This window comes from Neodiprion fabricii, chromosome 2 (assembly GCF_021155785.1).
Source record: "Neodiprion fabricii isolate iyNeoFabr1 chromosome 2, iyNeoFabr1.1, whole genome shotgun sequence".
Classification (NCBI taxonomy): Eukaryota; Metazoa; Arthropoda; class Insecta; order Hymenoptera; family Diprionidae; genus Neodiprion; species Neodiprion fabricii.
The window spans coordinates 37,322,959-37,345,907 of NC_060240.1; the positions used below are offsets into that span (position 1 = coordinate 37,322,959).

Below are 22,949 nucleotides of genomic sequence, written 5' to 3' on the forward strand. Positions count from 1 at the left end.
TCTCATTCTGCATGTGGATCAAAACCAGACAGCGTTTATTCATGAATAACGGTAAAAGTTGGCTTTTCCAAGACCGCGAGACTCTGGTTTTTGAAACAAGTATGATGTATGTTTAAAAATCCCTAAAAGTACCACGTTTGCGAAACCATGAATTGCCAGAGTCTCGGTTCTTAAAATCTGAAGTTATATCAGTAGTCTTTTAAAATAAAATATTTCATCACATTTTCGTCAAGGCTGTACAAGACTTACAAGTTTCGATGCAAGTTTGATTGTTTGTGACTCAGACTGTAGAATCCGAGTTCCACATCCGCGCAACAGTGGGAGTGAATAATGGATTGCTCTTATTCTTTGAGCGGCTTTACTTTACTCTAGTTTTTATCACTGAGGTTAGGTTGCGGATCACAAACTGTTAAATTGGTTCAACGTTATTGTTAAATTCTATGAACAGTGTGAATAAAATTGGAACGTTAAAAGTCAAACACCTCGAAAAGGTGTATAAATGTATTTCGGCTATGTAAGGTAATATAAGTAAACATACGTATACCTAATACTCGTTCTACAAATCGACGGACTTTCTCAACTGGGTTTGTGAAGTGTTTGATGTTCGACTGACAGCCACATCATCTGGCCTTGATAAAAATGTGTAATCAGTTGTGAGGTGTGTTGAGTTTATTTCTTATCGTGCTTCTGCACCATCTGGCAAGTTACGAACTGGTAAATTTTTACGTAAATACCTCGGTAATTCGTCACAAGAATTATATATTTAACATTATTTTGAAACCTTATGCTGTCTCATTATACCATTATTATTGTTCTCCGAGAAATTGTTAGTTCCTTCACTGAGGGAAAACATTCTCCTATACACAAGTACTAGTAAATATTACCGCCCAAAAACAATAATAGACATCAGTGAGATACGTAAAAATAGTTTTTCACCAGTTTGGAACTATCTGTAACAAATAGAAGTGTGATAAGTAAAAATTGAAATACAAAAACAATAAAACTAACAATAATAAGAATTGGATAAACCATCAAATTAGGTAAATACTTACTGTATATAATAATAATAGTAATCATAATAATAAGATCAACAGGCTTCAGATGACGATAAACAGACACGTACTAAGAAATTGAAATTTGCATATGAAGTTAAAAACCTTTAATGTAGAAAGTAATATATATCGATTAATTACAGTTTGAACTTGACTACGTTTGGATCCAAATCATCGCAAAACTATGCCCTATCATTTTCTGAAAGTGTTGATATCTTGACAACAGAAAATAGAAAGTGATCAATTAAAATGGCTCATGCTGCATCGATATGTGGGATCCTACTCTTTGGATGCGCTTTCATATCGATAGTAAGAGCTTCTGAGGATGACCCCATTGAGTACATGAGCAAGGAAGAACGAGAAGCGTTAAAGTGAGTATTTATATTTGGCATGAATTATTACTCGTGTCACTACCCAAACAGATTTATGTAATATTTTATCTATGGGCGTTTTAACGAAAAATTTCTTTCACCGTTACTGAGAGGAAGGCATGATTTTGGAGGAGTAGTAAAATATTGATAGCAGTTATCTATTCACATAGGAAACTATACTTGAAGTTTCTTTTAACTACTGGGAAAATTTATATTCCAAACTTTGGGTAACAGTGAAATATTTTCTATTTATTAACTAGGCCTATTAAATTTCTGGACAGAAAAAAATAAATATTTTTGCTCTATTTGGAAGGATATTACAATAATTGAAAGCGTTGGATTTTTCAAGGTTATTCCAGCCTTACTGTCACTTTTTTGGTGGTTGATTTTTTATTGATATAAAGGTCAAGCAACTTTCTTAACTGTAAACGGTCAATACTTATTATACTCACGGTTAGCAAACACTTTGCCTGTATCTTGCAAGGTTTTCCAACGATATCTAGAATCAAATTATTTACGTATGGCCAAATGTTTCGTTTAAAATGTAGATAGGTTTGACAAAACTGGTGATTTCTTTTTAGGGAGGAAGCACGGGACATGTTTTATCATGGATACAATGCTTACATGGTAAGTATTTGAAATTCTAAGGTTCTTAGATTTGTAAAGTGCTGAATAAGCGCTTCTTAAATTGCAATTTTTTAAAGGACAATGCATATCCGGCTGATGAGCTGATGCCATTGAGCTGTAAAGGGAGATATCGAGGATCAGAGCCAGATAGAGGTGATATTGATACTACGCTCGGCAAGTAAGCAATATTTGGAGATATTTATCACAAGCAATGATTCCAAAATTCAAATCATTCGTCAGTTGTATAAAATTCTAAGAATCGATAAAGTCTAAAGTAATTGTTTATTGAATTTCAGCTTCTCATTAACACTGGTGGATGCAATGGACACTCTTGTGGTGAGTGATTGAATATTATGTAGAACTGACAATTGAAGTTGATGTTCTTCAATTATTTGCAATTGGAAAATTCTAATGTTTCAGTTACAGTATTCTAACAATTCTACATACCATGAAATTTGATTTCAAATTGCAGTTAAAGACATTGCATTATGCGCCAAATGCAGTCAAACCTCACAATTCAACGTGAATATTGAGAGTTTTGTATTTGTTATAAAATGTTTCTCACGTTTTTAGCGTTTGGATTGATTATCGCACGCATAAATAATTCGCTTAGCTTATGATTGCGATTTACATCAAGTAATCTGATTGGAATAAACAACGTCTTGGAATATTATTAATTTATTTTTGCTCATCACTATATTTCTGTAAATCTGAGTATTTATTTGGTAGTCTGCACATTTTCACATCGACTCTATTAAATAAATTTAAAAACTTTTTAGCTATTGGGTGACTTGGAAGAATTTCAAAATGCCGTCAAGTTGGTAATCAGAGACGTATCTTTTGAGACAGACGTGATTGTCTCCCTTTTTGAAACCAACATAAGAGTACTTGGGTAAATAGAATCAATGAACTTCCAAATATACTGTATTTATAATAACAACGTGTTTAACTTATATTTTATATTTTTGATAACAGAGGACTGCTGAGCAGTCATATACTAGCTGAATACATGCAGCAACGAGCGGACATCATGCCTTGGTACAGAGGCGAGCTTTTGGACCTTGCTAAGGATTTGGGATACAGATTTTTGCCTGCATTTAACACAACAACTGGTATTCCATATGGCAGGGTAAATATAATTACGAACCAATTCTTTGCAAGTATGAAGATCTCATTGTTTTGAATACATTGTTTCTTATCCATTTTGATCTTAACGTATTTTTTCTCATTCAATCCTTATTGTTGATAGATAAATCTGAAGAATGGGATGAAGGGTATACCTCTTGAAGCAACCAGAGAAACCTGTACTGCTTGTGCTGGAAGCATGATTTTAGAGATGGCTGCATTATCCAGACTAACTGGAGAGCCGATTTTTGAGGTATGTTTCTCCCACTCGGCTATAACATCTGAGTTTTCTTAGATATCAAATATGATCTTCCATGCTTATTTGTTTCATAAAGGAAAAGGCGCAGCGGGCAATGGACAGTCTTTGGCGAATGCGCCATCGAGGTACAGACTTGATGGGTTCTGTATTGAACGTTAACTCTGGAGATTGGGTGCGTCGAGACTCTGGTGTTGGTGCTGGGATAGACTCATACTACGAATATTGTCTCAAAGCATATATTCTACTAGGCACGTATCACTGGCTGAACAATATTCTATGAAATGTTAATTCACCTACCAATTTATGCGTAGAATTGGTGAACTACTAATAAATGTCTAGTAGAATCATTTATTTAGCAGTCTCAAACATAGCTTTTCGTCATTCTGAGTATTCAATTACCAATAATTAATTTTCACATTTTTCTTAGGTGACGAAAAGTACTTGGGGAGATTCAACAAGCATTACCAAGCTGTGATGAAATATATAAGTCAAGGGCCGATGTTGTTGGATGTCCACATGCATAGGCCTAATACGAACTCGAAAAATTTTATGGACGCACTGTTAGCTTTCTGGCCAGGTTTGCAGGTGTGCAATTCTTTTGAAAATTTAAATTTATGTACAATCTGAATAATATAATATCAGCTACCGATTACTTACCACTTTTTTTAAATGTCATTCTCTGAACACAAAGCTCCATAGTTAAGAATAAAAACTTATCATTGTGATAGAATAATATCACGTTTACTATAAAGTCGTTTTCTGTAACCTAACGATTAGTATATCCGTTTATTATTACAGGTATTGAAAGGAGACATAAAACCAGCTGTTGAAACTCACGAAATGCTGTATCAAGTTATGCAGAGGCACAATTTCATTCCAGAAGCATTTACAACAGATTTCCAAGTAAAAATTTTATTTATTACCGTCTCTCAGTCGTAAACAGTTACATGATTCAAAGTTTTAAAAGCCCTAGATTCCACAAATCAAATATTATCGCCAATTTTGTTCTGTTGGGAATATTCCTACGAAATTCTTGAAAAAATCGAATCTTGTTCAGTCTAGAAACATAAATTCAAACGAGTATAATTAAGACTTGGGTCATTTTAGTAGAGCTCACATTGACTGATGACGATGGCCAAACTACAAGGCTCCTTCACATTATATAGAATAAGTTACAAAACTTTTAAGAAACCTATGTAATGTAGCATATTAATTTGTTCATTTAAACTTTTCTTACTTTTACATCCCTGACATATCAACACACCTTTTTTTTTTTGTGTGTGTGTTAGATTTAATTACGCGACTGTTATTACATGGAAATTCACTTTACAGGTACATTGGGGTCATCACCCATTGAGACCAGAGTTTTTAGAGTCTACATATTTTTTGTACCGAGCAACTGGTGATCATTACTACTTGGGCGTGGGTCGTAAAGTGCTCAGAAGTCTGCAAACCTATGCTAGAGTTTCTTGCGGTTACGCAGCCGTTTCTGACGTCCGTACTAATAAAAATGATGATACCATGGACAGCTTTGTACTATCTGAAACATTCAAATATTTATTTTTATTATTTGCTGAGCCTAGCGAATTAGTGATTGATCCAGACGAATTTGTTTTCACTACAGAAGGTCACTTGTTACCATTGACCTTAGCTTCCATTGGTTCAAATACGTCTTCGGTGAGTTATTCACCATCACGATGTTTGTTTTACTGTTAAAATAATTGCCGTGCTTATTTTTATGATATTATTTATCACAAAATTTTCTTACTCGCATTTCTTTGTATGTAACACAGGGTTTTGAAAAGGATATAATAGATGTAGATGAGTTTGACAGGACGTGTCCAAACAGTCTACATTTGTTCCCAGCCTCTGTACGCCAACCGTTACGAAATATGGTGGAAGATGTATGTCCAAGGCGAACATTAAAGCGGAAAATAAGTGCTTCGCAATTTCAAGTAAGCGATTTTCATAGTTGCAATGATAACCAATTCCTCGATATTGTGCTAAAGGTTTAATATTCACAAGTTGATCTATAATTACTTAACATTTTCTGTTCAGGCAAACAATTTGGAACACTTATCACTACTTAGTGACATGGGTATCACTATTATAACGCGGGCTGATGGGCGTGTTCAGCTTTTACACACATTTGCAAACGTTCGTAAATTATGATCAGCTAACTCTATTCTAGCAATCCAATTGTTGAATAACAGTGCACTGCACATAGATGTATAGAAAATGTATAGTATTGGTGTTTTCAATGCTGGGATCTTTAACAAAAAAATCATCCAAAAATGTGCATTAAGTACAGATTTCCCAGTTTTTTACCAACAGCAAGATAGGAAAATAAGAAGAATCGCACTTAGTGCTCGCTTCTTCTGTAAATCGAATTCACCTTGAGAATGGATATACGATTCTAATCTTTTGAGGCGAACATGCTCTCCTATCTAATTCTCCAATATATATTAAATATAGTTTGCTAATATATTTCAGGCAAATACTGCACAAGATGCAGAGGAAGGGCTTCTATTTATGCAAGAAATGATCGAGCTAAGTAAGATGCAGACCCAGCAAGCGGAAACAAAGCCTCAAGCTGTTACGTTCACACTCCCAACACATCCTAAACAAGAAACGACATTGTTAGCTGGTCCTGCTCACTTTGGACGCAAGCTGCGAGGCCCAAACAGTAAAGTTACTGGCAAAGTCATATACGCAGAGCCACCGACAGCTTGTACAGAACTTCAAAACGCAGATAAGCTGGTTGGAAAAATTGTTATAGTGGATCGCGGTGACTGCATGTTTGTGGAAAAGGTAATGTACTTCGGAATCCTGATGGCGTTTTGTAAGTTCTGTTGAACATATGTGTCTAATACACAGCAACCTTCAAAGAGATCAGTAACTATTATTAAATGTGCTGTACGATATTGCAAACTTTTTTCATTAAAGGCGTCTAAAGTATGTGTATATCTGTGCTCTTGTTACAGGCCCGTCGGATCCAGAAAGCCGGTGCACTGGCAGGTGTGGTTTTGGACAATGTGGTTGGTTCGAGTGCGGCAACATTTCCAATGTTTGCTATGTCTGGCGATGGAAATGAGGTTGATTATGTGGTTATACCTATTGTCTTCCTTTTCAATGCAGAAGCTACACGATTGTTAGAGGCTATAGTTGCTAGTCGTGGGCAACTTGTGGTCACTATTGGTAATTAAACAATTTCAAACTGTACCTTACACGTTCAAGTATTTCACTTTAATCGTATTGTTCGATAATGAAATACGTGGTGAACGTAAATATATGAGATAATAAAAATTAATTTTTATCACTACAGGAGAATATATAATCAAAGATGAAGTCCAGCTCAAAGCTCCCAACGACTTGTCTATGTTTGAGCGACTTAAAGGCTCGTTCAAAGAATTTATTGTCCGACAAATGGCTCCACAGGTTTGTATTCCTGGGTTTTTAGCCTTTATATTTGTCGAATACTTTGCAATTTGGCTCATAGCGCGATTCAAGTAGCACTATACACTCTTCTTTATAACTTACACTACATTCTTCTATGGAATCCAGTACTTCTATGGAGTCAAAGTCAGAGTTGATTCTCTCAATATTAACGGAAATTGACTTTGGCTCTTTCAGAAGTAAGTCACAAAAATACAGGGTGCTTCAACCAATTTTTGTTTCCAAAAACTGAGGGTGGCTGAGAATGTTGAAGAATGCAATTGAGGAACTGTGTTATTATACAATGTTATTCGCATGTTGTTCCCGTTTCTTATGATACCTACATTCTTCCACCTGCGAAAGTTACCAGATATCAATTCGGGTAACAATTTCATGGCATGCCCTGTATACTGTTGGTATATTACGTACTTCGATACTACGTATACAGGCTGAATCATTCTGGATTTCCTGCAAATGAAATAGGACAATAAAATTTAACTTTGCCTTCAATTTCGATAATTTGTATTCTGCATTAAAACCCGGTAATCTGGAAAGTTTTGAAACTGTAGGGTGTGTCGTTTCTCTGATATACTTCAGTTGATCATATTAACTCGGACAGGTTGAGATTTGTATGAGAATTTGTGCTGTAAAAAATTATATGCTGTAATCAGCTTTATATCATTCCTTAGATTTTTTTTTTTTACTTATTCGCCCAATTAAATTTGCTGATTGTGTGTTTCAACTTTGCGCAATCAAATTCTAGTCACGTAATTGTTGAGTCCGTGCAGGTTTTCATAAAAGATTGAAATTGTAGGCAAATTGAAATGTTTTTCCTGTACAAGTTCCTAAATATTGATGGATTTACCAATACGCAAGACTTTGCTAGAGATTATGCGTATCATTGGAATATAAATATGTTTTATATATTTTTGTAAATTACTTACGTACACATACCTAGGACATACAAGTTATGTACCACACGATTATTTCATCATACTGACATTATATCGATGAGTAAAGTGTGGCAAAGGAAAAAATTGTGTTGCATTTTAAGCTCAAAGTTATGATTAATAAATAGAGTAAAAGTAATAATTAGCTACATTCTGTCATTATTGTTGCCACACCACATGTTATTGGTACCTAATACTTTTTTTTAAAAACATTCTTCATCATACCATCGCTCATTTTTTTTAAGTTGAGCATGAGATGATAATAAATTCTACGGTATCGTGTTTTTATTTTAATTCTTTACCGTATACTTGACTTTCACACATATTTTACTCCTGTAAGAAATGGATACGAATTTCAATTTGGCAATGAAACAAACATATTATACTAGAAAGTTATAGAAAATACATTTTAAGTACATGCAAAGGATATACAGCACATTCATTATTCAAAACATTTAGTTGATATGCATCGTGAAATTCAAGATTTTAGTTATAATTATTAAGAGCACATAATAGCTTTTTAAGTAAATTCTGAACAACTCTTCTCTATACTAATATTCAGCAGTTTTTATTGTTTTTAAACCCTGGATTGAATATATTCAAATTTGTCGTATGATAATGGCAGGAATCGGGACAGTTTTTGTTGAAACAAAATTCTGCAACGGGCAACACTGCTACTCCGATAGGGAAACACACTGAGATCATACGAGAGGAGGACCAGAAGATAATCGTAGAATTTCAGCATTTAAAAGCAGAGATAACACATACGCTAACTGAAGAAGAAATAAGAATAACAGTGAACCTTGATAAAACATTGTCAACACCTCAGGAGCATGCCGATTCCTCAGATTTTGAAAAGAAATGGAGATTCCTGCGTAAAATGTTTGTTAATCAAATATTTGCAAACACTAAAAAAGATTCCAGTTTGTATATTAAAGGCTCTGTAATGAAGGGCTATTACAAGTGGGTTCAGACCGAACGTGGACTCTCCAATGATGTCATAAACAACATGAACTTGTCACGCAAAGTCCTTTGGTTTCTGAAAGAGCTCGGTGAATTGGGGCCCGAGTTATCAGTTGCAGATAAAACGAATGAAGTAACTAACATAAATAAACGGCGATTAGAGTTACTGAAGCAGCATTTATTATCAAAAATGGATGATATGGCGTTCCTGAAGAATGTTGCAATGAAGCTCAAGAGTCTAAAATCAACAAACCCAGAAATGGAACAGTTATTCGAGCAGTTAGAATCGGGAAAAGTTGAAGTAGAAAATTACGCTCTCTTTGGTAAATTACTCAGAGAAATATTCGAAGGAGAAGACGAGGATATGAGTCAACACATAGTGCTTTTGGATCATCTTCACAAAGCTATACAAACCAACAATCCATCCGAGATTTTGATCGATCAACTAAGAAAGGAATTGGGTGATTCGTTGGAATTGACTAACTTTTCAGAATCAGAAGGTGATTTTCTCGTTGGAGAGTCTCGAACAGATGATACTGAAAGTAAAGAATCCAAGAAAACCAAAAGTCTTCAGGAATATAGCAAGATTAACGTAATAGACTCACGGAATTTGGATGATTTTGAGGATTTCATTTTAATCGAGATTGAAAAAGCGGCAGAGAATCCAACTGAATCTAGTTCTTCATCGCTAAAAAATCTGGACTATGACAAGTCTGAAGTAAAATCTGACATAATTAATCGTGGCGCTGATTGGGACACTGAAAATGACAAAGAAATTGTCGACAAACATCGAGATGAACAATTCGATAAAAAGGAAGCAAGATATGACGAGAGAAAGAGGCTTTTACAAGACATCCGAAGAGAGATTAGTGATTCTCAAAATAATAATAATGATGATAATAATAATAAAGATAACAGTAATATGCGTAATAATAATGAAATTAAATTGAATACAAAAATAAATTTAGAAACCCAGCACATACCCGATGAGCAACTTCGCTCGAATGACCCTTTGGAAGATTTTAAAAAACCTTTGTGGGCATCTGATGAAGGTAAAATATTGAAAGGATTTTCTGAATTTCAACAAAAAAAAGAAATACGATCGACGGGATATGCTAACCCAGAAAGGAGTAATTATGAGTATCGAGGCAAAGAAGAAGAAGAACAAGAAGAAGAGAAAGGAAGAAATCAAGAACGGAAAAACGGGAAAGCCGTAAGTGAAGAACATGCTGGCTCGCAAATAAAAATTAATGCCGATACCAGAGAAGGTAAAAAACATATCGACGACGAATTATAATGATGGTATTTTGATTATAGGTTTGATAATAAATGTATTGAAATAAAGAAAAGTCCAATTACACTAGTTGATACTTGGTAGTAAAATATAAACCGTGAAAAAAAAAATCATTGACAAATTAAGATTAGCTCAAGACTCAAGTGATGCGAGCTTTAACATTTTTATACCTAAAATTTCTATGCATATAGAAATAAGAATTAAGTTAATCTAACAATGTATGTCATGAGATGGGAAATATGACAATGATTACTTATTACTTGAAATCACTCATGAAGCGTAGCGCGAAACTATATCTTTTTTGTAAATCATCAACTAATGGTGCTTTTTTCGAAAATGGACTCTATGTTGAAAACTTGCAATAATAATGAAACCACGAATAATGCCGTGTATAATTTGGAGACAATGCATGAGGTTTTGTTAACTACATAATGTATATATATTTTCGATAGTTCAATACACATTGATGTGGTTGTGAATATACGTACGTAGACTGTCAAAGGTATAAAACTGCAGGAAACAGTGAATTTAACCTAAAGATATACATACTTTGCTTTACTAAGTTCAACAGTTGATGAAAATATGAAAATTTCGGCAGCGAAAAAAAATCTGGTGAATATCATTCACTTATTACTATCCATAATTGGAAGCTTTTAATTTTATCCTAAGTTTCCTATCGCATCGGAAGGTGTTTATTATTCACAATTTGGATAGTATTTTATAATTACGCTTTGTATCGTATAATTATTTAGCTTAAGAAAAACCAGAAAAAAACGAACCATTAAAGGTAAAAGATGAGAAAGAAACTTGAAATTTCATTTTTTATTTGCAAAAATCACATATCTGTAATGCAACTTTAATGATACCAATTATCAGAGAACTATAATTTCTACTTGAATGTTTGATTTTTTTATTTCAATTTTAACAAACTAATCAGATTTCGTGTACAGAAAACTGAGATATAATTTAAATAGATAATATATGGCGGATTAGTGTACAGATATTGAAATATGTGTGTTAACCAGTTGTAAAGAAATGAAGTATAATAATAGAACTGTGTAAAATATTTCTTAATTCGTGATATAGACGATGCAAGATGTATAATATCTGTTGTATGTATTTGTAAAGTAAATTTTCTAATTACCAGAGGAATACTAACATAATGCTTTATGTTAGCTATTTTACAATGATAATGTATAATATTTGTAATCGAGCGAGTAGATCTATCAACTACTCTTTAATATTATATCGTGGTATAAAAATATATTCCATCATTTCAATGAGCAATGGTTTCTGAAATGTAGTGAACATCTGCAAGCGTACGATGAACAATTAAGAATATTAAGTTGTAATTTTTAGTTGTTATATACTTACGTGCTTACTGCTATCAGAGAATGCATATACTTATAAGTGTAAATAAGATCCTATGATGAATATCAGCTTTTTACTTATAAATATATTGTAATTCTGGATGACTCTTTCTTAAATACTGTTAAGTGAAAATAAGATAATTATAATACCGTATAACTAGTAATTATCTGCCAAAAATAACATAAGGATATTTAAGATTTTAAGAGAAGTAAAGTTACTACAAATTTTTATAGTATGATTAACTCTTTGTACATATTAGAATAACAAAATACAGAACATTGTATCATAGTATACTATAAATCAATTTCAGTAAAGATATTTACGGAATGAAGTTTTTGGTAACGGGGGTGACGCATGACTATTATTGACTATTGGAAATAAAATCGTTATAAATCATGCTTTTTTGTGCACGTGTCGAGATATACTTTTGAAAAAATTTTATCTTTCGAAAAATACCCGAGTACGAATTCATTTAGTCATGGTTTTTTGGTATTTCTCATAGTTGAAATACAACAGGTATCAGGATTTTAGTGATATATCTTTTTATTCATTATATGTAACAATAAGAGAAAATATAATTCTTTCTACATTTGTCGGTCAAGAGAACAATGTTACAAGAATAGAATTCTCTTTGGGAAACATACATTGAAAGCTTTCAGATTAGACTATAACTCTCGGATGAAAAAATTTATATTGCTAGAGAAGAGAAGAGATTTCAAATGTATTTTACAAGTAACGTTAAAATTATATTGTATAGGTAGATCTAAAATCATAACAGAATTTCATTTATTGCCTCTGTTATGATTTAATAAATTAACTCTAATGACCTTTTACAGGTTCAAAATTAGACGCTAATGCATAAACATAATATTATTACAATAAGATATTGATTGGCATTTCGCATTTTCTAACATTGGCTGTAGCTTTTGGAAGTCTTCTGGACGTTTTTCCAGCTATTAGCCTTTTTTGTTATAACAAAAGCGTTTGTACTACGTGTTGCACTTTAATAACATTTTTCTTGACCATTTGCAAAAAAGCTCATGCTTTCCTCAAAGTCTGAAAAATGCCTTATGTGCTCTACCGTTTGGTATTTGTCCCTGAAGTCGTAATCTGCGTACCGCTTCCCTCAAATGTTTTGGTTGCAATGGGCCCGTTTCTTCGTGAGTTTCCATGACATCCAAAGCTTTAAACAGGTGCATATTTGTTACATTATTTCAGCTTCTGCTCTCTATATTCTTTACAGCGAAAGAGTTACTATGGATTTTACAATATCTTTTTCTCCAATAAATTCGTCAATTTTTTGAGCCATCGAAATTTGCATACATCGGAGTTTGTAATTATTTTGTGCAAGAGATATAGTTTTTCATATCGTACCTTCCTCAACAATTTCGCCGACAAACACCTTAGCTATACCTGACATGGCTATCACGACGTTTTGAGATACCGAGCAGCCCGTAATTGTCTGCATAATCTGCAAAAAATCGAAAACAACAAAATGGAAGAGCCGTCTGTTCATTTTCTTTGGCAATAAGATATTAGGTATTGACCTTGTGATTGTTGGTCGGAATAAATTCATGCAATCAACATTGAGTAGATATTTGAAAGAAAAACGAGAGTAAAATATTAGTTCGTGAAGGTTATCTTTCAAGAAGCTTACATGCATTTTTCTTTAACAAGGAGTTTGTTCAAGGAATTTACACCTCGAATAATTTTGAGAATGCAGAACTAACTAAAAGCTTTGATAAAATCTGATTACTCTTTTGATTGCTGCTTTGGGAAAGGCAGCTCTTCTGTACATCTCGTATCTGTCCAATTGATCTTCCGTGAAATTTGATACCAAAACTCTAGAATAAAAATGGTGAAAGTTATTTTGTACGTATTGTCAAATGCGTCGCCTCACAAATAGAAACCAAAAAGGTGAATATTTAACGTACTGCATTTTCTCCCGCTCTTCTTCCTCCAGTTCCTTTTTACTCTTTTCTCTACTTTCTCTTCTTCCATCTATTTTTGTCGGTACCGAATGTGGGAGCATTATATCATTTCCAAAAATGTCTTCATGCTCGTCTTGACTCTCTGGATCATTCTTCAAGTCCATATGGTCACTTGATAGCATTCCGCTACTAGTTTGTTGGGGACTTGACTCTTCTGTGTCTGATTGAGAATTCTGACTTGAAGTGTCAGGTTCATTCTTTAAAAATAAAACCCCAAATTATTCAAAACAATTTGACAAGAACCGCATGAAAAGAGATGAGGAGATCATCAGCTTTGCTCATATTTTTGTGCAAATTCGAGTTCTCGATTTTCATAATTGCAATATAAGTATAAAAATGTTCTAAATTCTCCGCGTATTAGCAATATCGACTGCAAAAGTACGATGCTGAAAATTTCAATATATTTACTCCTTTCACCTTCAAAGGAACGTCGTCAATATCCATGCCATCGCTGTCTCTGGTTCCGGAGGGTCTAGACGGACTGTCCTTATCTTCAATATCGACAAGCTCGCTTTCGTTCCCAGAATCATCTTTACCAAAAATATTATCCATTCTCTGAAGCAATAAAGTTCATAAAAATAAAAGGCCAAAATGTTCTATGAAATACAAAATTGCATAAATTTTGAAAATCGGTGAAATTTTGTACACATGCATATAGGTTAGAAACAGCCGAACACTATAATCGGTGTAATTATGAAATAAAATCTGTCCAAAGGAGGGCTGAAGAAGTAACGAAACTCACGATGTTTTTAACAGCAACAGTCCGGTCAGCTGACGCGTCCTAAACCCTGAAGATAATTTGATTTGAACCGCTTTTGTAGCGCGATATTGACTGATTTGACAGAACGAGAGTGTTTACTGCACGAATGACGTCACGACCTGCGTGACCTGCCTTTGCGACGATTTATCTTTTTCAAAATTACTACACCGAGGTTATCAAAAGTAGCGGCAAATATCGACAACCGACTACGGAGAATCCCCATCAATAAATCGTCGTCACGATCGTAATCGTTGGGACCGTAAATTGGCGACAATGATGAAACGTAAATACGCTGGGTAAGGTTCGCCTCGTTAGTTCCGAAGTTGCCCGCGCGGCGGCAGCACAAACCATCGAAACAATCGCGAGAGAAATGTTGCGGCGGTGTCGCGACGCCGCATTTGTCAATACTCGATTGTTTTAACAATTTTCTCGTACTTTCGGTCGCGTTTCGCGTAAAAATTTCTACGCCGTGGTTACCCAATCGGGGTTATTAACAGCCGAGTGATTTAACGGCGAAAGGGGTCGAGTACATCGCCGCGTAAACGGGGTAAATATACCCACCTACCGCTTGTGCACACATCGGCAAAGTTGAATTTTAGACGGCTCTCGGACATTTGCCAAGTGTTGCGGCTTTGAGAAGGAGGAGGAAGGAGGAGGAAAAGGTGCAGGTGGATATACACAATACAAACACAGTACAGTGTTTCAGTTACCTCTCCCTCTTGCATATTTATTTGGATTTCGTATTAACGAGGAAATCGAACGGAAATCTTCGTTCTTCGCCAACCAAGCATTCAACCCTCGTTAATGTCGGCCAACTCTTCGTGTTGATGTGTTAAAATGTGAGTATCTCTTTCCTCCTCATCGATACGTAATATAATATTTACGGACTCACGTTTACACTAGTTGGAAAAAAAAACATCTTCTGTATAATAACCAACGCGCTTTAAAAATGGCACAGTTCCATATTGGAACCGTCAAACTGGTCATGTTATATTACTGAAAAGTCGGAGAGAGCCTGCAGCGGGTTTTGTTCTTTGATGTTTCTGCGTAAAAAACCGGTTTACCAATCTTTTCTTTTTATTCTTATTCTCATTCCTTTTCTGCCATCGAAAATGTAACAGATCGCGTACCGAGAATTCGACAACGCATTTTGATTAGCAGCTTGGTTGTTTCGCATTTTATTACTCAGCACGGTTAATTGTTTGCCATTTACCGCGTTGCGATTCATCTCGTTATTCTCAATCGCGACTCCGCAATCTCTGCAATAATAGCGTTACGTATACGTCATTTTTTATACAGACAGACGCGCGTACAAAACTTGATTGTCGTTTTTTCGCACATGGCCAGATAGATACCATTGTCGCAAAAAATAATGAGCCAATTTATAGGCGTGTTTTTAGGTAAACACGTATGTACGCTGTCATTTTTCGCCTGTTACTGTATACAATGCACACATGTAATACCCACCTATACCATTTTCGAAACTCGGGTCTTTATTCTGATCGTAGACGCTCAGGTACACGAAGACTAGAATTTAAAGTACCTATGCATACGTAGGTAAGTCAAACTAGACGCCTGCACGAATGAGGAGTCGAATGTAAATGCGGGTTTGACGTACGTACGTAGATACGTACATAAGTCTGTATCCTGTGTATGTAATTACATTGACAATTTTTTCAAACGACGTCGAAAATTCTGTCTTGGCCTGTCAATTTTCAGTATACAATATCCCTGTTTTTGATATCTTGGAAATAAAAGAGAGAAGGTGAAGTTATTATTGTATACGAGATCGAGTTTTCGACCTTTTTCCTTTCCGCCTGTGCGGTCGAAATATCAGACACGTAAGTTTTATCTTACCACATCCGATACACTTTCCTTAATTCTTTCCCTGACATCTGCTAAACGAATATCGATGCCTCCCGTTTCAAAGCTTCTCTAACTTTCCGAGAGTGAATAGAGACTCAAGTTTGTTAAATTTTCCGATTGAAGAATCTTCCCGCTCGGAGAAAATATACGCTCGGTTTACACTAATTCGTTTTGTTAATCTAATCATCACACAGTCGTTGTACCGAAATTCCTAATTGAAAAAAAATTGCGATTTTCAGCGCCGCGTTTCAGCGCCGATAATAAAAAGCTAGCTGCATCGAAATTACAAACGAAACCTCGGTTTATCAGTTTCATAACAACTCCACGCATCGTCATCATAGTCATCATCATTACTATCATCATCGGTGTGTCGTTACTGCTACGATACGGTTCATATAATTTACGACCAAAAACTCTTCGACTCCTCTTCCATTTAAAGTAATTTTAGTTGTGTACGTGCGTTTAGACCAGTGCATTAGAGTCGTAGGCGCCGCAGTATATATACGGGTCAATGCCCTTGAAGCTCGTGCAAAAACTCGTCCCTGCACTCCTCGCATTGTCCGACGGATAGAACTTGTGGGATATTTTTCCTGTAAAACATTATTTGCGAAGATACGAAGCAAAGCATGGTGGATTTATTGTCTAGTTGTTTTTTTTTTTTTATTTCTAGTTCTCAAATTGAAAGTGATTTTCTAATTAAACGATCAAATAACATTTATTTCGCGTAGTAATTGCAGTCCCGTAATATCAACATTTGCAGCAACATTAATTTCAATATTTCTTAATAAAAAATGATCGATCTCGCAGAAGGTAAAAAAAAGTATCCATCGGAATCTTCTGACTCTCAGAGGAGCAGCTCGTTCAGCTTATTTTGCGGCTGCTTCTGTACCGGCGTATATAAACACAAAGTGCCGGATACTCGTAATTCTGGTTCATCGTCGGCCGGTATTATCCAGAATTCGTAGCGTAAACTTCAAGCTCTCATAAGTAAAATTTGCCGTTTATCAAACGTATTGTCAAGATTGTTTGCTACTGCTGGTAAATCACGTGATTGTATTTTACGCGCCTCGTGACGTGATTATAGAATCGTTGTTGCAGCTTTTCTCTTCCACTCTTATAATAATCCGCGATTGTGATATTTTTCCCGTCTACTTCAGCTTTCAAATATGTTCAAATAAAACTCTCACGGTATCAATATTCTATTCCGCCTGTCTAACGCTCATTGAGTCATTAAGGTACCATCTATTGAATTAATTCTCAGTGGTTTGGCGAATATTGGCTAAAGCTAACTCGATAATTGCAGTTGCAATTAGGAAAATTCCAGACCCAGCTTCATTAATAACTAATAATTTCTACTAATTTCCACAAAAATTCGATCTATGTTTTATACCACTCCTTACAAGATGCGAGAAAATTTAATTTAATTCACAAGTTGCAGTTAATTTAGTTACATGTATACAGGCACATGCGATTATCAATTAACATACTAAAACTGTCGAACATATTTTTGATGGAAAAATATACATTTTCTTCGTATCGTTTGAAATTTGATTCGAACATTCTATACGCAGCTGTAGCTATATATGTAACATCACTAATTGCATAAAAATCGATCAGATCGGTTTCCGGCCGCCTTCATTATGGATTGATCCACTCCTATAGCCTTTGGAAAATTCCGCAAAACATTCCACACGGCGTAACGTACGTTTTGCGGGCTTCGGTGACCGGTTTACTAATTAGTCTGTTCACCATGGTCAGTGAATAACTGATGAATATTACCTCTTTGTTATGAATATTACACGGATCGATAGAGAGTTATTATTTACTACACATAATTGATTGTTATTGCGGCAGGTTTGTAATGTTATTCGCGAGATTAATTTGAGAGTAATAAAACGCACGATTACAGTCATATAATATTCTGCTTCTACATTATTTGCACGTATCAGATATGATGTCTCGTCGAATAATGAACGGAGTGATTTATCCACGTCGGCATAACTTGATTTTTTGGTATTTATTTTTCTCTGCAAATCGTTAAAACTAGGGGTGCGCTTTGTCACGTAAGAACATGATACAACGTGCGAATATGCGGGTTCCAAGAGAGAGAGTGAGAGAGAGTACATTTAGGCCCGATTATTACGGTCGCTGAGCTGATGCAGGGGAGAAAGAGATTCTTGCCGCCTAACTGTGCCTAAATTATGTCCATGATGTGGAAACGCGTGTATAATGTACACCAGGGTGTTTCAGAAAAAAATAATTTTCCACCATGGCACCCCCTCCAATGTTATTTCAGGTCAAAAGAAAGATTCCGTAAAAAGATGAGCGTTTTACGTTATGTGGAAGATCGCGCTCCTTGTAATTTTTCATGTTTTTTAAACACGTTGTAGCACCTCAATTATTATTTTTTTCCTGACATTTATATTCAACCCGAAAATCACGATCCATAACACAACAATATACCAACCGGGAATCTTCTTCTTCTATATTAAAAGTTCATATTAAATTATAAATATTTTATGAGATTGACTTAGTAATGAAAATATCGTCAGCTGCAATTTTCATACATTAACTGGAGATTTAATATTACAAGTTTGGGTCTTCTTAGGGACGTAAATTGATGATTCTTCACGAAGTTAAAAAGATTTGTAAAAGTGTAAAACGAACTGAACGTGATGTTCCACATAACGTAGAATGCTCATATTTTGCTGGAACCTTTCTTTTAACTTGAACAAACTTTTAGGGGGTGCCATGGTGGAAAGTTGCGAATTATTTTTTCCTGAAACACCCTAATGTACACGCATTTTCATGCGTTCAGACCAACACCCATACAAGGAAGTACAAAAGAGAAAAAGAGAGAGAGAGAGAGAGAGAGAGAGAAAGAGGATAGGTATACCTACGTATAGGGGCTTTGGTGGCGAGCTCATTCTGTTCAAGGAAGCATGAAAATGATCAAAAGAAATAATCTTTTGCTCTCGCACAGCGACGGCGACCGACCTACGCTATAACGTGACGCCTGCAATTTCAGTGTGTGTGTGTGTGCGTGTGTGCAGGAACCCCGCTTTCCGTCCTTCCTTCCTTCTTTTTACGTGTGCAGTGACTGTATGCATACATATCTGCTAAAATGAACACCTTACATACAACGCACACACACCGCTGGCGCGTTCTGCGGCATAAGAGGGGCCTCTGTATAAAGAATGAAGAAAACAAAAACTGAAAAACTACACAGACGTATAAGACGTTACATATAAGATAAGATGAAGCTGAAACTGGCAGCCAGCGTTAACTTTTTGGAAATAGAAAAATGCAGTTCACTTTGATCCTAGTAATTCTGTAAACGTATTAGGAGTTCAAGGTGTTTCACGAAGTTTTGACTTTCGGACATTAAAACGTTTCGATGCTAATTTTGGCTGCTAGTTTCAGTCTCATTAAGATAAGAAGTTTTTAAGATTATAATCGTAGTCCGTTCCACGCAGCTTGTGATATTTCGAAAAATCTGCCACACTTGTATAACGGCCTAATAGACAATAAGAAAATTCAAAATATAAATGAAATTCGTGTATTATAGGTATTTCGATTTCCCCGATTATACACATTTTATGATGAACTCTTCCGGTTTATACGTGCTTTATACGTACTGTATCCACATAGCCGTGATTTGTTTACCGTCCCAATTATACCGTTCTTCGCTAATTTTATACCGTATATTTGTATTCATTGTTTGGTCTTCTTTCTGCTTTTCGCCGCAACAAGGTGCGAAGAGGCGACGGACGTGGAGTCGTTTCATCAGCCAAAGCAGACCGCGGGATTGACAACGACGATGGGCGTCGCCGAAGACGATGCTCCGACGCCTCCTAGTGCGACCTCGCATCCCAATCCGAACTCCAATCAAGAAGGTAAGGATATCATAATACTCGCCTGCGATTCGCGTAAATTATGATGCTACGATACGTGTCCATCGTGTACAATGTACGCGGCGTCTATTGTTCCTTAAACGTTCTTAAATCCTGTAATTATCCTGGGGAAGAAAAATTGCTGATCAAGTCCTGGAAAATTTGTGGAATATTTTTATACATCAACTGGAAAAGTTGACGTAATACAATTTTTGGTAAATACTGCGAATTTTTATTTGTAATACGTTGACTTGATTCCGTTGAATTTTAGCAGACCACGGACCATGCAGTCGTTAGAAATTCACTCTGTATGTAAACTGCGATATAAATTTTGTTGATTCAACACCTAGCTAACTTTTCTTTTCAAGTCTTTCGAAACGATGATCATTGCGCAAAGATGAAACTATACATTATGTTTTGTTTGAAAGTCGAGAAATACCAGCTGTTGCAGATGCGTGAATGTCGCATGTAACATTTTTATTTTTCAAGATAATAATACGAAAGATGAAATTGAATTTTGACTTTTCCTTGACTTCTAAATAAAATTCTAAATTTATATTGTAATTGTAATGTATATTTCGTAAAATCTTTAAATATCTTGACAAATAATTACTTTTCTCACCACCTCCAAAAAAATCTTTTGTCAAACCAAAAATTCTTTCTTCTTGTTTGTGGCTTAGACAATCATACCATTGCAATTACTATACCGATTTACCATCGTCGCTTTGTACACCTCGTTCCGTGTTGTTGTACGGGATTACCACTGATTTTTATCGTGGGAAACTGGTTTCGTTTCGTTCCTCCTAAAGCCGAAGATCAGACTCTGACCGCCCAGGTTCAACGAAGATGAACCCTCGTAGATACATAGCTAGACGGAAAATAAGAAGAAGATTTAACCAGACAGCCTGAAATTCGACGAATTTTTCGCCATCTTCTCGTGTATCTCGATCTATTTTTTCTTCCATTCGTTTTGATCCGAAAGCCTGCACCGTTATTCGGATTTTTTTTATCGAATCTCGAAACTTTATTCTAATACCTATAAAACAGGAAAGAAAGGGGGCTCCTATATTTTTAGTTTTTTTTTTTTCTTTTCCTTCTGTTTTTGCTTAATTTTTTTGCCAACTCATTTAATGCGTAATGCACTTTTGCACAATGCGAATGCTTCTTTTAACGCAAAAAAGTGTCAAGCATTCTATTTTCCGATTCAAAAAGGGACCGATATTTTTATAAATAAGCAGAGGTACGATTAGTCACGAAATCAGTGGCCGCATTTTTCTCTCGAGTGTTCTCTGTATTCTCTGTGTTGTTGTTGTTGTTGTTATTATGTTATTATGTTAATCACAAGTTTGTCAAGAGAGTCATGCCACGGGAATTTTTAGTGTGCGAGGGGTTGATTGCGTGCTTCTTGTACACAGATCGAATATCTTGTATTATACATATATTAGGTGTATACGTATATATGCTTAAGCTAGTTTTCTGACGGGCCGCTAATGCTCTCAAGTATAATGGGTAGATATGCTACGAAGAAATGTGATTTTAGATAACCTCGAAAGGTATAATATGAATGCGTTACGTTTGACGATATTTTTCAGATAAATTCTCTTCTTCGCTCACTTTCTTTACGCACAGTATACAGCGTGCAACAATATCGTGCGAGGACAACCGTATTATAATTATATAAAAAAAAAAAAACTTTGAAATTACATTACGTTCTTTTTGTTTTTTTTGTTCGCATCGCGCGACTTTCTTCTTCCTCTGGTATAATAATCTTCATCGATTTTTACATCCATACATACGAGAATTGTTCCTACGTACATATGGATGTATAATAAATACATCAGTATAGGTATGTACTTTGCACTTTTTCAACTGACTGAACTACATATGCGTTCGGGTTTGAAATTAGTTACATATATAAATTGTCGTTCTTTTTATTTTCATTGTACTTGAAGTCGCTCGCGCATGTCTTGATGCTTTTTTCCAATTACACAAGAAAGCGCTGTTCCGTATCAGATAAATTGATTTATGTGTCTATTTATTTATTTATCTTTTTTTTTTTTTTATATATATATACATATATATATACTCACTCTACTTTCTTTCTTCGTTAATTGGGTAAGTCTCTATTGACGAAGACATGTTTTACAATCAGTGTTAATTAAATACCTGTAAAAAATCTCGAAAGTTGAAAATAAATTGAAAAATCGTACATACACGCACGAGACGAGTGATCTGGCAACCGGTGTTTCAGAAATGTTTTCTAAACGAAAAACGGCGATAAAAGTTCTTACGGGTAATATTCTAGATAGGTTCAATGACAGAGTCCGTGTCGCGTATTTGAGATACGAAACCGTTCGACTTTTAAATAGAGCGTAAAGAGAGGAAGAAGATTGAACTTGTAAAGTAAGTAGTAAGGTATATATGTACCTTATACCTACCGCAATAAGGTTCGTTGAAACTTTGAAAGACAGGATATATAACGTCGAGATCGGCGGCTGGTCGGGTATTATAACTTTCAGAAGCCGGGTTAAATCCGTATCTCTTTCTCATCGTCACGCCGCATTTTCGACTTCCTGACCCGGCACTATCTTCCGCCTTTACGCGGCAGATCGTCGTGCTCGACGGATATTAAAAAAGAAACAAAGAAAGAAAGAAAGACACGAGAAATTAAAAAAGAAAACTCATCTCGCGGAAAGGTCTTCCAACTGTATCCACGATTTGCATATCGATTTAGATCTGGGTCAAAACGTTCGCTTATTATAATATGACCGCTCATTTGTACATCCTGGTATTATATACGAGGGTTACACCTTCGATATTCTCAACTCTGTACGATATCACACTCGTTGGCCCGTCATTCGTGTGTCTCCGCGTTAACGTTTGCACTCTCTGGATTTTTTTGCATGTGTGCCCGGTGCAGGAGATGCCTGTAAAATTGAGAGAAAGGTGTATAGAAACGAAAAAAAATAGAAGAGAAGAAAAACGAGGAAAG

At 35.4% G+C, this 22,949-nt stretch overlaps 3 protein-coding genes across 4 annotated transcripts in view; 2 read left to right on the forward strand and 1 right to left on the reverse strand.

Moving 5' to 3' along the window:
* Nucleotides 1–22: 22 nt before the first annotated feature.
* LOC124175794 (ER degradation-enhancing alpha-mannosidase-like protein 3) lies at nucleotides 23–11,845 on the forward strand. The gene is made up of 18 exons (XM_046556326.1): nucleotides 23–1,040; nucleotides 1,196–1,423; nucleotides 2,005–2,050; nucleotides 2,128–2,228; nucleotides 2,347–2,386; nucleotides 2,830–2,942; nucleotides 3,026–3,179; nucleotides 3,300–3,428; nucleotides 3,511–3,682; nucleotides 3,862–4,019; nucleotides 4,233–4,337; nucleotides 4,767–5,111; nucleotides 5,228–5,389; nucleotides 5,493–5,591; nucleotides 5,928–6,245; nucleotides 6,419–6,632; nucleotides 6,760–6,872; nucleotides 8,445–11,845. The coding sequence occupies exons 2-18, from the start codon at nucleotides 1,302–1,304 to the stop codon at nucleotides 10,077–10,079; spliced, it is 4,026 nt and encodes a 1,341-aa protein (XP_046412282.1). The 5' UTR covers nucleotides 23–1,040; nucleotides 1,196–1,301; the 3' UTR covers nucleotides 10,080–11,845.
* LOC124175800 (transcription initiation factor TFIID subunit 11) lies at nucleotides 10,418–14,486 on the reverse strand. 2 transcript variants are annotated; one of them, XM_046556346.1, is made up of 6 exons: nucleotides 14,181–14,486; nucleotides 13,847–13,993; nucleotides 13,382–13,635; nucleotides 13,204–13,291; nucleotides 12,822–12,918; nucleotides 10,418–12,630 (listed from the first exon to the last, which is right to left on the reverse strand). In XM_046556346.1, exons 2-6 carry the CDS (start codon nucleotides 13,988–13,990, stop codon nucleotides 12,497–12,499), a joined length of 717 nt encoding a protein of 238 aa, XP_046412302.1. In that variant the 5' UTR covers nucleotides 13,991–13,993; nucleotides 14,181–14,486; the 3' UTR covers nucleotides 10,418–12,496. The 2 variants fall into 2 exon arrangements, with proteins under 2 accessions (XP_046412302.1, XP_046412303.1); XM_046556347.1 differs by having other exon boundaries at nucleotides 13,856–13,993; nucleotides 14,181–14,480.
* A 406-nt stretch (nucleotides 14,487–14,892) lies between these two features.
* Nucleotides 14,893–22,949, forward strand: part of LOC124175797 (serine/threonine-protein kinase tricornered) — a 113,179-nt gene continuing 105,122 nt past the window's right edge. Inside the window, exons 1-2 of the mRNA XM_046556335.1 lie at nucleotides 14,893–15,037; nucleotides 19,818–19,960. Of these exons, the coding sequence (XP_046412291.1) occupies nucleotides 15,036–15,037; nucleotides 19,818–19,960 (145 nt within the window). The 5' untranslated portion in view covers nucleotides 14,893–15,035. The remainder of the gene's footprint in view (nucleotides 15,038–19,817; nucleotides 19,961–22,949) is intronic.

Coding starts and splice junctions, on each gene's coding strand:
- LOC124175800 (XM_046556346.1), bottom strand. CDS start 13,990: ATGGATAATATTTTTGGTAAAGATGATTCTGGGAACGAAAGCGAGCTT. Junction 12,919..13,203: donor CCAAAGCAGCAATCAAAAGA/GTAATCAGATTT, acceptor GATTTTTTGCAG/ATTATGCAGACAATTACGGG. Junction 12,631..12,821: donor CGGCGAAATTGTTGAGGAAG/GTACGATATGAA, acceptor ACCTGTTTAAAG/CTTTGGATGTCATGGAAACT.
- LOC124175794 (XM_046556326.1), top strand. CDS start 1,302: ATGGCTCATGCTGCATCGATATGTGGGATCCTACTCTTTGGATGCGCT. Junction 6,633..6,759: donor GCAACTTGTGGTCACTATTG/GTAATTAAACAA, acceptor TTATCACTACAG/GAGAATATATAATCAAAGAT. Junction 6,873..8,444: donor TCCGACAAATGGCTCCACAG/GTTTGTATTCCT, acceptor TGATAATGGCAG/GAATCGGGACAGTTTTTGTT.